Source organism: Pempheris klunzingeri, chromosome 23 (genome assembly GCF_042242105.1).
Source record: "Pempheris klunzingeri isolate RE-2024b chromosome 23, fPemKlu1.hap1, whole genome shotgun sequence".
Classification (NCBI taxonomy): domain Eukaryota; kingdom Metazoa; phylum Chordata; class Actinopteri; order Acropomatiformes; family Pempheridae; genus Pempheris; species Pempheris klunzingeri.
In genome coordinates, this window is record NC_092034.1 from 5,977,458 (window position 1) to 5,992,004 (window position 14,547).

General features: G+C 41.6%; 1 protein-coding gene across 2 annotated transcripts; it reads left to right on the forward strand.

Annotated features, from left to right (window-relative positions):
* Positions 1 to 3,738: 3,738 nt before the first annotated feature.
* On the forward strand, positions 3,739 to 14,289 carry pik3c3 (phosphatidylinositol 3-kinase, catalytic subunit type 3). Of its 2 annotated transcripts, XM_070854693.1 has the most exons (26): positions 3,739 to 4,117; positions 5,429 to 5,617; positions 5,986 to 6,129; positions 6,264 to 6,393; positions 6,586 to 6,612; positions 7,618 to 7,704; positions 7,919 to 8,014; positions 8,121 to 8,192; positions 8,373 to 8,477; positions 9,039 to 9,131; positions 9,242 to 9,427; positions 9,647 to 9,777; positions 10,187 to 10,268; positions 10,401 to 10,468; positions 10,556 to 10,661; positions 11,039 to 11,155; positions 11,285 to 11,416; positions 11,642 to 11,770; positions 12,094 to 12,163; positions 12,271 to 12,335; positions 12,435 to 12,519; positions 12,640 to 12,714; positions 12,802 to 12,970; positions 13,496 to 13,586; positions 13,683 to 13,808; positions 13,994 to 14,289. In XM_070854693.1, the coding sequence occupies exons 1-26, from the start codon at positions 4,053 to 4,055 to the stop codon at positions 14,006 to 14,008; spliced, it is 2,655 nt and encodes an 884-aa protein (XP_070710794.1). In that variant the 5' UTR covers positions 3,739 to 4,052; the 3' UTR covers positions 14,009 to 14,289. The 2 variants fall into 2 exon arrangements, with proteins under 2 accessions (XP_070710794.1, XP_070710796.1); XM_070854695.1 differs by lacking the exon at positions 6,586 to 6,612.
* The last annotated feature ends 258 nt before the right edge of the window (positions 14,290 to 14,547 follow it).

Genomic DNA, 14,547 nt, shown 5'->3' on the forward strand with positions numbered 1-14,547 from the left:
TCCCTTATTTATACATCCCAAGGCTTGTACCACCACGGCGTGGAGGTGTGGTCAGCACCGTCATGTGGCCCAAAGGTCTGGCCGAGGAAGATGGAAGCGGTGCCATCCACTGGGGAATGAGGAGGTGGTGGTTTGTGTGGAGGGGGATAAGGAGAAGGGAATCTTGTATCTTGGCGCTGTTTTGGCACTCTGGAGATCACCTCACTGCGCTTCAGCGGGCATGAACCTCCAAAGTGATAGAAACAATGACACATCCATGTGGTGACTAAGAGAGGGAAGGGTAGGAGAGAGGTGAGATGGAGGACAGGGAGAAAGAGAGGTGGCGTCCAAGGAGAGGAGGAGGAGGAGGAGGAAGAGAGAGAGCGATGGGATGGAATTATCAAACATGATTCATCACCATTCAACCTCTCATATGATTTTGCTGGCCAGGCCACTGACCAGAACCTGAAGTGGTGACTAATGCACATGTAAAACACATGCCTAAATACTTATTTATTACAACACTTAAATTGCAAATTAAATTTCTAGACTTGGAATATAGAGTTTGACTGCTACATACAGTGTGCCATTGCAGTTACTGAGTCACTTGCACAGACAGGAGAGTTGTTGGAGAAACATGCCATATGCAGATGCTTCCATACAGGGTACAAGGAGTCACTGAAGGGTTTGATGAGTATGAAAATTACATGAATCATCCTTTAATTTGTATGTTCATGCACTATAGTCCACACACATCCATTTCAGAGTCAGAAATTGGTTTACTGACAAAAAAAGTTTTACATTCCAAGAAATTTGCTCTGGTCTGTTTGGTAGATGTTAACAAAACATGAAGAACTGCAAGTTAAGAAACATAAATATAACATTTTATATATTTGCAATAAAGAATATGAAAAAATTGATAGAATAAACATGAATAAGATCTCTGTTAAAGTGGAAGCTTTGCAGTTCGGCAGGAATGAGCAGATGTTAACATTATTAAGCATTAATGTAACACACTGGTGAGTCTGATGAGTGAACTGTATGTTAATGTAACATGTAATATGTACCGCTGCTGCAGGAGCCTGCTGTAACCTCTGACCCCGTCTATCTCGGCAGAATTACCTCATATTAATGATGTCACATCATAAACTCCAGTCTGTGACCTCATGCTTGTCTCGCCCAACCGTCCAACCCCAAAGGAATGATGGACATGTGGAGTGCTGGGACAGAAACAAACGTATCGGGACATACATATTAAATTACACTTGATATATACAGTAGACATTACAATAGAGCTGAAGTGAGCTGAGGGTCAATAACATCAGCCAGTATTGACTTTTTTAGATTTTTTTAATTTATTTACTGGAATTCATGTCAGATGATAAATGATTAAGAACACAGTATTGCAGAAAAGAAGCGCTTGAAATAATTCAGAGAAAACATGAATTATCATACAAAGTTTGACTAGAAGTTGATGTTTGTCAAAGCAAACGACAGGAAGTAACATGACGGACTATTGTTGCCAGGCAACCAGCAGATACTCCACCATGTTACCTGTCCTGTGGTTTTCAGACTTCCGTTTTTGTATGGACTAAATAAACAAAATATAACTTGTCAAGGAACAAACTTTAGAGGGATGCTTTCCTACCTTTGGGACAGACTCAAGCTAGCTGTTTCCAGTCTTAGCTAAGCTAAGCTCCAGCTTCATATTTACCTTAGAAACACGAGAGTGGTGTCAATATTCTCATCTGACTCTTGGCAGGAAAGTGAATAAGCTTATTCAACCAAAATAAAAATAAATTTGACCAATAAGTATTATCACAAAGTCCATTTATTTGCTTTTTCTGGAGTTTCACATCATGCAGTGTTAAAGGTCGTGAAATGTGGCTGAAAGCTCTGGAAAAAGCAAAATGTATATTGAGATAGGAGTGTTTTCAGATGTTAGTAATGAACCTTGACGCTGAGCTTTAGCTAAATAAATCTATTTTGTCGCACTTTAATACCTTTTTGCGAGTATTTGTTTCACAACTCTTTTATCATAAGTAAATCTATGTGATTGTGTTTGTGATTTTACTATCCTCATCAGCCCCAAAAAACCCATTACCCATTGGGCTCTAGTTTACTGTATGCTGTGTGTATTTCTGTGTAATCTTTGTGTCAGCTCTCACAAGTTCATCCAATTAAAAAAACAGCCAAAAAGTATAAAATGTGATCTGACCTGACCCGCCGGGCCAACAAAACATTAGCTCATCTCCTCCCAGTTGTTTGCTATCTGCAGGCTGAGGTACGAGATCATAGGAAAAATCCTCTCAAACCTCTCACAGGAGGCCGCGGGGCCTCGTAAACATATTGTTTTACGTGCCTTTTCTCTGGTACCCCCACAGTAGTCTGAGAGTGTTGACAGGCCTCCCTCATCAGCCGGGGGTGCTTCTGCATTCATATGACTCACAGTTGCCTCTGTCAAGCTGTTACTATGAGGAATACACAAGTAACAATAAATAATAGTAACACCTGATAGCAGAGATGGTTTTAGCATTTCAGATGCTGTTCCAGAGGATGGAAGATGTCTTAATGGCAGATGTTCCTCTATACAATTTCACTGACGATGAGTTCACACCCTGATTTGACAACCAGTTGGGTGGACCTCGTGAAAACAAAAGATGAGGATTTTCCTGTCACACGCCTGTTGCCCTTCACGGATATGCACTTCATTGGTGACAAGTGTGTTTTAATTTGGGAGAAATTTCTGTTGGACAGTTCAAGTTGCTGTCATCATGTTTGGTATCTTGAATCTTTGATAAAAGGATGGTTTTTGTTGGGACTTCAGAGTAAAGAAATATCTTCCATGTGGACAAGCTGCACCCTAAGAGGCTCATACACTCATGCTGAGAAAATGTTATTTCTTTCATGACCTGAAATGTTATGCATCAGTTTATCCACACAGTTTCTTTCTTTCATCTTAGTGGAGAAATGGGTATTGTATCTCTCTGACACCATTAAGAGATCAGATTTGCTTTTAGTAGTAGTGTTAATAGCCTATAATTAAATAATGCAGAAAATCCCATTCAACTTTTAATACGTATTAAAAGTACAGTTGCAATGAAATACATTTTGCTTTAGAAACAAAATCTGCAAAGGCTCCGACAACACAAAATTAAGAAATAAAGGCTTAAATGTAAATTTACTAGAGTTATAAATGATGATTTTAAGATTTCATTAATTGTTGAGGCATATAAGCAGCAAACACATCTCTTTGATAGCCAAGCAAACTCAGTCTGCTGATGAAGACTGTGTGATACTGCTGAAAGGTCCATTAAAAAACAAACTGGAATTTGATTTGCAGTTATTTTGTCAAATGAACAACATAAATGAACACGTTTGTCTCCTCTCTCAAGCTTTACTAATTTGTGACCGCATTTGTGACATTGTTGGTAACTGAAGCAAAATACAGTAAGAGAGACGTGGATCCTTAGAGAGCAATTCAGTGGCTTTTTTTTTTAACTTAAGTAACCTCAGAGAAAACACTGCATTATGATACATTATTTTCTTTTCCATAATATTTGCAGTTGCCAAAATAATGCTTTGCCAACATTACACTCTTGGGTGTACTGTCCCTTTAAGAAGCGTGCCGTAAACCCCGCCTCTTTTCCACTTCCTCTTTTTCTTTCTCAGACTCGACAAATCGATAGTCGTTACAATGATCGCCCGCTCCGTCAGGGGTACGCTACTGCGTTGACAATCGACTATTTTAGCCTGGCTGTAGATTTCGGTTGATGCTGTGTTGTTGTGCAGCTATCAAAAACATCAAATCATGCCCGGCAGGACAGCCGTCAAACTAATGTCTTTACCGTGATCACAGCCACTCAAAGTTATCTTTTAAGACGTGTTTACGGACTGATAACGCAGCCATCCGTGTGGGCACTACTTTAAACGGGCTTCCGAGGAGTGTTGTTGTGCCGATCCGAGGCCTTGCCGCAAACCAAACCGCTCGCAAAGTCTCAAATAACCGTCCGGGATTTCATGTTGAAGCCGTCAGGGGTTTGGTTAGAAATTAAGTATTTTCCCGTCGGAAGATGGACACTGATAAATTCAACTATGTTTACAGCTGTGACCTGGACATCAACGTTCAACTTAAGATGTAAGTTTTGGACTTGAGGCGTCGCTTTTGGTCGAGCAGGGTAACTAATCTGTCCGTCTTGTGACCGCACAGGATGCTCGCTGTGTTTAATGTAAACATGTGTCTCATTGACAGATGTTTTTTTTTACTTGACTTCAAGCTTTAAACTGTCATAACAGACTGGTAAACGACTGCATTTTAACTGAACGCGTTAAAGTTAGTTTGGAGATGTAGTCTGACCTTGTACTGAAACAATTAGTCACTTAGATGATCAGTCCATGGACAGAAAATATAGATCAGTAAGTATAAAGGTTATTGCTGGTGCTAATTTAATATTTGAGCTGACAGAATAAGTAAGTTGAATATGTTTCTTCTCATGTGTTGGACATTTTATAGACAAACTGATTAAGCGATTAAAGGAGAGAATAATCTATAGATTCATTGGCAATGAAAATAATCCTTAGTTTTATTCTTAGTCTGTGGGTCACACAGTCTCAGAACTAATTATAAATGATCAGAAACTGTAGAGATGCTTCAGGATTCTCATAAAAATTAACTGATTCCAATTAATCAACCAATAGGTTTTCTTCTCTACAAAGTTTTAGAGGATTAACTCTTATATATTGTTTTATATTGCTTGTTTCATCATTATGGTGTTATGTTAATTGTGTTTATTGGTGAGACAAAGACAAAGTTCCCACCCTTTGGGGGCAACACAGTTACTAAACTGAATCTCATTATTAATCTGTAGTGGAGAAACTTTTTATCATTACCATAGTTTGTTGTAAGATGTTTCTTTGCCTCACCAAGACTTCAGGCTTCAGGACTCCTGATCTGAGAGCACAGTTGTTTCTTTATTAAATTCACATGCACAACTCATGAGTCTTATTATTGCATCATTATAATCATATTAATTGAGCAGCTTTTCCTTTCTCCAGTCTGATCATCTGATCTAACTGTGAAAAGATGTGATTTTCACATTAAGAACCACAGTAAAAGAAAAAATACATCAGAAATAATAAAAATATGGAAGGAAATGACTCAAGACAAGAATTTATGGAAATATTTTAGTTTATTTGTTACATGTGAGTGGGTGAAACAGTGGTAAGCAAAAAAGAAAATCAAAATCACTACTCTTTGAATTAAAGTAGTTAAGAAAATGAAACCAACTTAAAACCCAGCCTGTAAAAATGAGGAATAACAGACAACAAATATTGACTTATTGGTGAGAGGTTGAGGTGGAGCGCTCTTGATAACATCAGCAAACATCATATTTGTTTGCCAGTTCTTCCTCACTTCCTTACCACACCTTTCCTCCTCCTCCTCCTCCAGAGGCAGTTTAGAAGGGAAGCGAGAGCAAAAGAGCTACAAAGCTTTGCTGGAAGACCCGATGCTGCGGTTCTCTGGCCTCTACCAGGAGAACTGCTCAGACCTCTACGTCACCTGCCAGGTGTTTGCCGAAGGAAAACCTCTCGCCCTGCCCGTTCGCACCTCGTATAAAGCCTTCAGCACACGATGGAAGTGAGTACCAAGCTGTCGCTTTCTGTATATTTTCTGTCCTGACCACCACTTTATAAAACATGTGTGAATCTGCAGTTAAAATATGTTTTCTTTACATTTGGTTATTCATACTGTATAACTTGTCAACTGTGACTTTAGATGCAGAAATGCAGTACGTGTGTCAATCTCTTTGTCTGGAGTATTTCCACAACCCAAACAAACTTTCCCCTCAATATGCCCCAAATTTTTCCTTCTTCAGAGCTGAAAAGACACAAATCTCCCTCCACTAGTACCAGATCCAGTCACATTTCAGTTCTCCACACCTCTATCTCCTTCTTCTCACACTCTATCCAAACTGTCTTCATGGTCTCTCCTGCTGTCCTGTACAGCTGGAACGAGTGGCTGCGGCTGCCGGTCAAATACCCAGATCTCCCCCAGAGTGCCCAGGTAGCTCTCACAGTGTGGGACATCTATGGTCCTGGCAGAGCCGTCCCCGTCGGGGGAACCACAGTCACCCTGTTTGGCAAATATGGGTGAGCCTAACCTCCCACTATTACTTTTGTTTTTACTGATAGAATAAAACAGTATTAGAAAGTTCTGTGTGTTGATATAACAAAAAGCTCCACTGACATGTAATATTGAAACACCTCCTCCTGTCTTCCTCTAGTATGTTCCGGCAAGGGATGCATGACCTGAAGGTTTGGCCGGGCGTGGAGGGGGACGGAGGGGAGCCCACCACCACACCAGGACGCACCAGCAGCAGCCTGACAGAGGACCAGATGGGCAGACTGGCGAAGGTACAGTACTGTATGTGTGTGGACGGGAGACCAGCGCTGAGAGAGAGGCTCGTTTTGGTGTAGGATAGGACAGGGTAGGACTGAACGGATGGAGGAGAGAGACCGGATGGAGGGTGAAAAGGAAACATTGTGTGTGCGTTAGAAAAAGAGAGAAAACCCTCCGATACGTGTCTAAATCATCATCTGTTCCAGGGCCCTGACCTGGAGGTACTCAGTGATGTGAGTACAAGTGGAGGAGTTAGTGTTGGCAATGCAGAATGTGTGTGTGTGTGTGTTTGTGAACTGTATGTGTGTGTGTGAAGAACACCTTGGTCCAAACGTATTTGCAAATAAATTCTTCATTTCATTTGAATCAAGCTGCACTTAAATGAGGATTACCACATTAGGACAGTTCAGACTGCGTCAGGGAAGTTCACATTAAATAATCTTCTAATTAATTCCTTCATCTATTAAATCCCTGAACACTTTGCATTGTTCTGTGTGGGGAAACCTTATCCAAATACATTTCGATCCAGGTTTTGGTGTGAACACTTGTCTGTCCAGGAGTACGGCTGTGTTCTTGAAAGCATCACACACGTTGGATTTTAATTTCTGTCACCGAATGTTTTTGTGTGAGTGTGTGTGCATGTTTTTCTTGTTTGTGTCGACACAAGAAAGTGTTGGTCAACTTCTTGCAGCTTTTTGGAATATTTAGGGGAAGGCGTCAGGGAGGTCATTTGATTTAAACATTATCTGACTGGATTGATTTAAACATTATCTGACTGGATTGGCTTGTTTTTTAATCATTTAACTCCTAAAACAGACTCACTGATTATATTTTTAATCCTGAGTGCGGTCGACTTAATCATATGTCAACTTTTCTTTTTCTAGGCTGCTACCAGTTTGTATATATTTTTAAAGAGCGAGTACTAATTCTAACCAGCTGAGTTGTGGGCTTCCTGTTCATGGCCAAATGTGTGCTTACATTCCCAACACCCACACTGACTGATGAGTGGATTGGCTGCCAAGAGTATGTGTGACTGGAGATGCTGGATTGGCTGCTGGCACTGGATTTGTGCATGATTGGTTGAGCTGTTTGCACATCGGCCACCATGCTGTGACCAGATCTGCTGCAGCAGAACCTCAACCTCTGGATTTTTTGTGTTTTGGTAAACTTTTTTTTTTCTTTTTTCATCGCCTTACCCCCTTTCTTCCTCCCCTCCCCCTCTCTCTCTTTCCATCCAGCTGACAAAGGCCCATCGGCAGGGCCACATGGTGAAGGTTGACTGGCTGGACCGGCTGACCTTCAGAGAGATCGAGATGATCAACGAGGTGAGCTGGTTTCGCTGGACTGTGTCTCAAAATGGCATTTTTTGTCCCTGTAGTGGAAAAGGTCACTTTGTTTCAGACTGAAATCTCTCAACAAATGTCAAATATTTTAAATTAGCATTTGGTTTTAACTGTTTGCATGTGTCATCTAAAAGATTTTTACTATTGTTGTCTTTTGAGTTCAGTTTAAAAGTTGTCCTTGTGTGCGTTTCTGCAGAGCGAGAAACGCAGCTCTAACTTCATGTACCTCATGGTGGAGTTTCCCCGGGTCAAAACAAATGACAAGGAATACAGCATCGTCTACTATGAAAAGGTATTTATGTATTTATAAGCACGTAACTTGGTGCATTTTAACAGGTAATATCCATAGTAGTCACTATTGTAAAAATGGAAACTGATTTTACTTTGTCTCCATTCAGGATGGAGATGATGCATCACCTGTTCTCACCAGCTGTGATATCGTCAAAGTTCCTGACCCACAGATGGGGATGGTGAGAGGAGTTAAACACACACTTAAACACACTTACATTGTAGAAAAACTGTATTTTTGTGGCTTTGATGTTGTTGGCACTATGCAAAGAAAGGTACCTAACAATTAATTTAGCATTCTGTGAATTTGATGTGTATTTATATACGTTTGCAGTATTTTCTAATTCACGGTCTTTCTACAGGAGAACCTGGTTGAGAGCAAGCATCACAAACTGGCTCGTAGCCTCCGCAGTGGACCCTCAGATCACGACCTGAAGCCCAACGCGGCCACACGTGACCAGCTTAATGTAAGTAACTGTCCATCTAGCTTTTATTTAGGGTCCATATATAATTAGAGCCAACAGCAAGTAAGCAAGTTTATTTATATAAAATATTCCACAAGCAGATAATAATACAGACATAAAATAAAGACTTAACAGCAGTAAAAACAGCTTAAATGGAAATCTTACAATCTTACAATCATTACAGCAGTGGAACGTCATTATCAAAATGGGGTACCAAATATTGAGTAAATCTCTTTTAATTAAATAACAGCCAAAAATAAGCTGTGTAGTGGTATCACTGCTTGGTATTAACTGCTCTGGTGTTACAATTGTGTTTTAATATACACAGATATAAACAGTCAGGGACTGGTTCCCCTATCGTCTTTATTTACAATAGATTATCCTAGACGTCAGATATTTAATGAACAAGTTGAGCTTCATGCTGATGTGACACACTTCGTAGCTGAATATCCACCCACATTTCCAGCATAGCACTCTTTCATTATGCATCAGTTTGTTGCCTTTTGTAGTGAGTGTATGTCGGTGAAATTGATTTGATGTGAAAGTGTCTTTATGCTCCGACAGATCATCGTGAGCTACCCTCCGACCAAGCAGCTCAGCTCTGAAGAACAGGACCTGGTGTGGAAGTTCAGATACTACCTCACCACACAGGAGAAGGTGGGTGTGTCTGGTTTATTTGAATCCTGCTCCACCATACCCAAGTCTACTTGTGTTTTTATCTCAATCTGCAAAGATTCAAACACCTCCTCCTCCTCTTCCTGTTGCAGGCCCTGACAAAATTCCTCAAGTGTGTGAACTGGGATCTGCCCCAGGAGGCCAAGCAGGCTCTGGAGCTGCTGGGGAAGTGGAGGCCAATGGATGTGGAGGACTCCCTGGAGCTCCTGTCCTCCCAGTTCACCAACCCCACGGTCCGACGCTACGCTGTCGCACGCCTGCAGCAGGCAGATGATGAGGTAGGCGTATGAGGAGGGAAGAAGTGCATACTGAAATGTGTTAAGTCTTCTGAGACAAAGCTTTATTCCAAAGTTCATTTTCCATCATTAAACACTGACATAAAAGATTCTTAAAATCTTACGAGTTATCTCATGATAAACCTGAGCTTTAGATCCAAAATATGAAGCAACAAGACCCGTTGTACCATCAGAATAATTACTTCCATCTCGTCTCTCCAGGACCTGCTGATGTATCTGCTCCAGCTGGTCCAGGCGCTCAAGTATGAGAACTTCAGTGATATTCAGGGAGGCCTGGAGCCAGGCAGCAAGAGGGACAGCCAGGGACTTTCAGATGACTCCGCACTGGACAGGTCAGTACTTGGATGACAAGTTATAACAGCTACTCTGGCTGTGGATCATGAATAAGTCAACACTACCAGCAGCTTTGACAGAAGCAAGGCACATGTGGAGGTTCGCTTGTGGTCAGTTCTTCTAAATCAGATCTAAATTTATCTCAGAAATTCTCTCTGCTTGGGAGAGTATTTGCTGCTTGACAAGATTTGGTTATTTTTCTTTCAGAAGCCGTAATGACCTCTTAGGTTATTATGATTTTACTGGCATAACTCTGCACAGCTCTGGCCAGAATCTCCGGCTGTCAGCTTTAGGCAGAGCGCTGACTGAACCTCACAGGCTAAAACAGTCAATACTGAACACGCCATCTCATCACTTTAAGTAAAGTCAGTTTGTAAATGTCATGCTCTCTGACTGTTCGTTCTTCAGCTCCCAGATCCTGTCTGGCACATCTGGACCTTCCACTGCCGTTCAGAAAGGCAAGGAAGGAGCCGACAGCGAGAATCTGGAGGTAAGAAAGGCTAAACGTCACTGAGTGAATACAGTTTAAATCAGTATTAATCCCTACATGGACAAAACACAGTCGATTAGTTTCAGCCTGGAATTGTTTCTTTTGTTTCATTGTTTCTTTACCCTCATGCAGCAAGACCTGTGCACATTTCTCATCTCCCGTGCCTGCAAGAACTCCACACTTGCCAACTATTTGTACTGGTGAGTACTAGGTCACAGCAGCCCAAGTGTAATATTACATCCTTTATATTTATACATCTGTCAGCAAAACTTGTGTGTCTTTGCCAGGTATGTGATCGTGGAGTGTGAGGATCAGGACACCCAGCAGAGAGACCCGAAGACGCACGAGATGTACCTGAACGTCATGAGGAGGTTCAGTCAGGCTTTACTCAAGGTCAGCATTGTACTGCACATTTGGAAAAAAGTTAGTTCTTCATTATGTTAGTCAGTCAGCAGTATTTTTCAGTACAACAAATATAGCAGATGATTGTCATAGTCTCTGCTCTCCTGCTCTCCTAAAATGTTTTAGCACTGAATTTAACTTATTACCTGCCATATTCACATATAACTTTTAAGTTATAAGAGTTTTAAGAAATAGTCCCGTATGGAACCCCAGTAAAATGGAAAACTTTTTGTTTTTTGTTCAAAATAACACATAAGATATAACATGTTAATCACTGAGCTTCAGAGACAGAACCTGGCTAACTTTTTCACCTTGTTTGTTTTCTTTGTCCCTTTTCTTTTAATGCACCCACCTCCTCTTCTCTCCAGGGTGATAAGAGTGTGAGGGTGATGCGGTCGCTGCTGGCCGCCCAGCAGACGTTTGTAGACAGACTGGTGCAGCTGATGAAAGCTGTGCAGAGGGAGAGCGGGAATCGCAAGAAGAAGGTGACAGCAGAATACATGCACATGCTAAAACTATACAGCATTTTTTTCTGTCAGGGTTTAATGTGTGTGTGTGTTTCGATATTTTATTGTGGAAATATTTTTAAGCATGCTTTCCCTGTGTGTGTGCAGACGGAGCGGCTGCAGGCTCTGCTGGCTGACAACGAGAAGGTGAATCTGTCGGAGATAGAGCCAATTCCTCTTCCTCTGGAGCCTCAGATCAGGATCAGAGGCATCGTCCCTGAGACAGCCACACTCTTCAAGGTACAGAAGAAAAAAAAAAAACATTCATCCTCATAAATCACTTGCTCATCTTCTCCACAACTGAAGGATCCTTGAATACAGAAGCAAGCTTACTCTTCAAGCCACTGCTGCACTACTTTGCTTTGTTTCGACTAAAACCAGGATCTGTGTGACACGCTGTTCATCACTCTTTTCCCCTGTGTGTGTGTGTGTGTGTGTGTGTGTGTGTGTGTGTGTCTGTCTCAGAGTGCTCTGATGCCAGCCAAGCTGATCTTCAAGGCAGAGGATGGAGCCATGTACCCGGTTATCTTCAAACACGGAGACGACCTGAGACAGGATCAGCTCATCCTTCAGATCATCTCGCTCATGGACAAAGTAAGAATACTCTTATGTTAGCTGGGTTTATGGATGGGAAATGAATGTGTTTATCGTCGATTTTAGCTGCATTTAAATCAGCAAGCACTTGAGTCGATAGTCATTGATCTCTTTGGGTTTTCTTTTCCACTATAAAAATCTTTTTGGCTGACAGAATTATTTATTTTTTTGTTGCTGATCGTGCTGCTACCGTAATGTGATGTTGGATCCTGGAATTGCTTCTCTGGCTTTATGATATTGAAGTTCCAAAATATTATTTCTAAAAGAATGAGAGAAAAAAGTTGTTTTTTTTACACTTATGTGTTTTGTTTTTGGGTGTATAGCTGTTGAGGAAAGAGAATTTGGACCTGAAGTTGACGCCTTACAAAGTATTGGCCACCAGCACAAAGCATGGTAAGAAGCTGACTCCCATTAAAACTGATTAAATACAGTAATACCCTTTGAAACTGCCGCAGCACAGAAAGAACAATTGAAAAAACTTTTTTTAAAATGTGTTCCAGGTTTTATGCAGTTTGTTCAGTCTGTCCCCGTTGCTGAGGTCCTGGCTACTGAGGGAAACATCCAGGTGAGCTGGAAAAAAAAAAAAAAAAAATCAGGACACTGCCAACTTGTAGCTGATAAACGACCTAACCCGTCCTTTTAATCACACAATTTGTTTAAACAGAGCTTCTTCAGGAAGCATGCACCGAGCGAAAAGGGGCCCTACGGCATCAGCTCTGAGGTGATGGACACCTACGTGAAGAGCTGCGGTGAGTCGCTTTGTGTTGGTGTGAACAGATGCTTGTTGTGACGGTGTGCCCTACCCGCAGAACGCCGGAGATGATCCTGGCAGTGAAATCAATGTTTTCTCTCTCATGTTGTCCTTCCAGCTGGTTACTGTGTCATCACATACATCCTCGGAGTAGGAGACAGACACTTGGACAATCTGCTACTGACAAAGACGGGTGAGGCTGACGTGTTCTTTCAGATGCTGGTTAATCAACATCATAGATGTTAAAGGAACACTTTTAGAATATCATCTCCTCATCCAGGGAAGCTCTTCCACATCGACTTCGGCTACATCCTGGGCCGGGACCCCAAACCGCTGCCTCCGCCCATGAAGCTGAGCAAAGAAATGGTGGAGGGGATGGGAGGCATGCAGAGCGAGCAGTACCAGGAGTTCAGGAAGCAGTGCTACACCGCCTTCCTGCACCTCAGGAGGTAAGAGACCCGACACACGAAATACACATGCAAAAAGAAGTAAGAGTCGTGTTTCTTGTTCCACTGAGCAAGGCTGTGATTTAGAAGACTTTCTACCAGAGGAGTGGCTTTAAAAAGGACCATACTGGTCCCATTGGCTACAAATCATTTCTGTTTTACATTATTGCTTTATTATTGCTATTATTACATTAAAGCATTTAATTGATTTCCAACATTTTTTGCAACTAGTAGCATCAAATTATATATAGAAATTATTATAGAGTTAAGCAAGTTTCTACTCTGCAAATTTTTTCCTGAGATAATTTATCACAGCAAACTAATAACCAGCTGCTGTTAAAGTGTCGACAGTTGCTCAAAATATGTCTTTGCTGGTTTAAGCAGCTTGTAGAAACATTGATCCTCTTCACCTACATAACTGTTAGATTGATCTTTGTAGGGAAGGTACAATAAGATTAAAACTGAAATACACGACCACACATATTAAACCACTGAGCTAAAATGTCCCCCTTCCCTCCATTTCTTCAGATACTCCAACCTGATACTGAACCTGTTCTCCCTCATGGTGGACGCTAATATTCCCGACATCGCCCTGGAACCTGATAAGACCGTAAAGAAGGTGAGTTTATTCTCACCCTTAGTGGACGGGAACTTCAGGATAATGATTCTGTGTCTGTCTCTGTGTCTCTGATAGTTTTTTTTTTTTTGCTTCCAGGTGCAGGACAAGTTCAGATTGGACCTGTCCGATGAGGAGGCGGTCCATTACATGCAGAGTCTGATAGATGAGAGTGTGGGCGCTCTGTTTGCTGCTGTGGTGGAGCAGATACACAAGTTTGCTCAGGTATGTGTACAAACATACAACATAATTAAAACAAAAGCATGTTTTTGCACTTTGCATTTGTTGAATAATTTAGCCCATTTACGGTGGATTGTGTATCCTTAACATGAAGCTGCCCATTTAACGCACCACCAGTCAGTGGCCTCTTACTATTAAGCGAAATGCAATTGGACTTTGTCTCTCCTCAGTACTGGCGCAGATGAGCAGAGCAGACTCTGCTGAGAAGAGGCTGAACTGGATCGAAGTTGTGCAGCAGGAACACGAGATCGCACGTCTGACCGGACTGAGGCCGCGCGTGTGAGGAAAGAAAGAAACCCAATGACACTGTTAAAAGGCCAAGAATGCACTGCCAACCTTTACTGCAAGATGGCTAAACAAGGACGTCTTTGTTTGCTGATGTATATATAATGTATATTAATTATTAAATGAATGAATGAACTGTATGGCCAAATAAAAGACTGTTGATACAAGTGAACGTACTGGCCGTTAGTGGGTTGTTTTCTTTCACCCAAGTGTATTTCTAAAGCAGTGTGTATTTTTCATCATTTTAGCCCAAAAAAGTGCTGCTATGCAGCGTTTATGGTGCGCAACATGCTTCTTAATTGAGCATTGCTGACCATCTGTGGACGGTCATACCGTCGACACTGGGGGTAGAAACAAGTCGAACCCCCAGAGGGTTGGTGAGTCACAGAGCGAGTGACTAAGCATTTCCTGCCAGACACACACAGACAAGTCAGTTCAT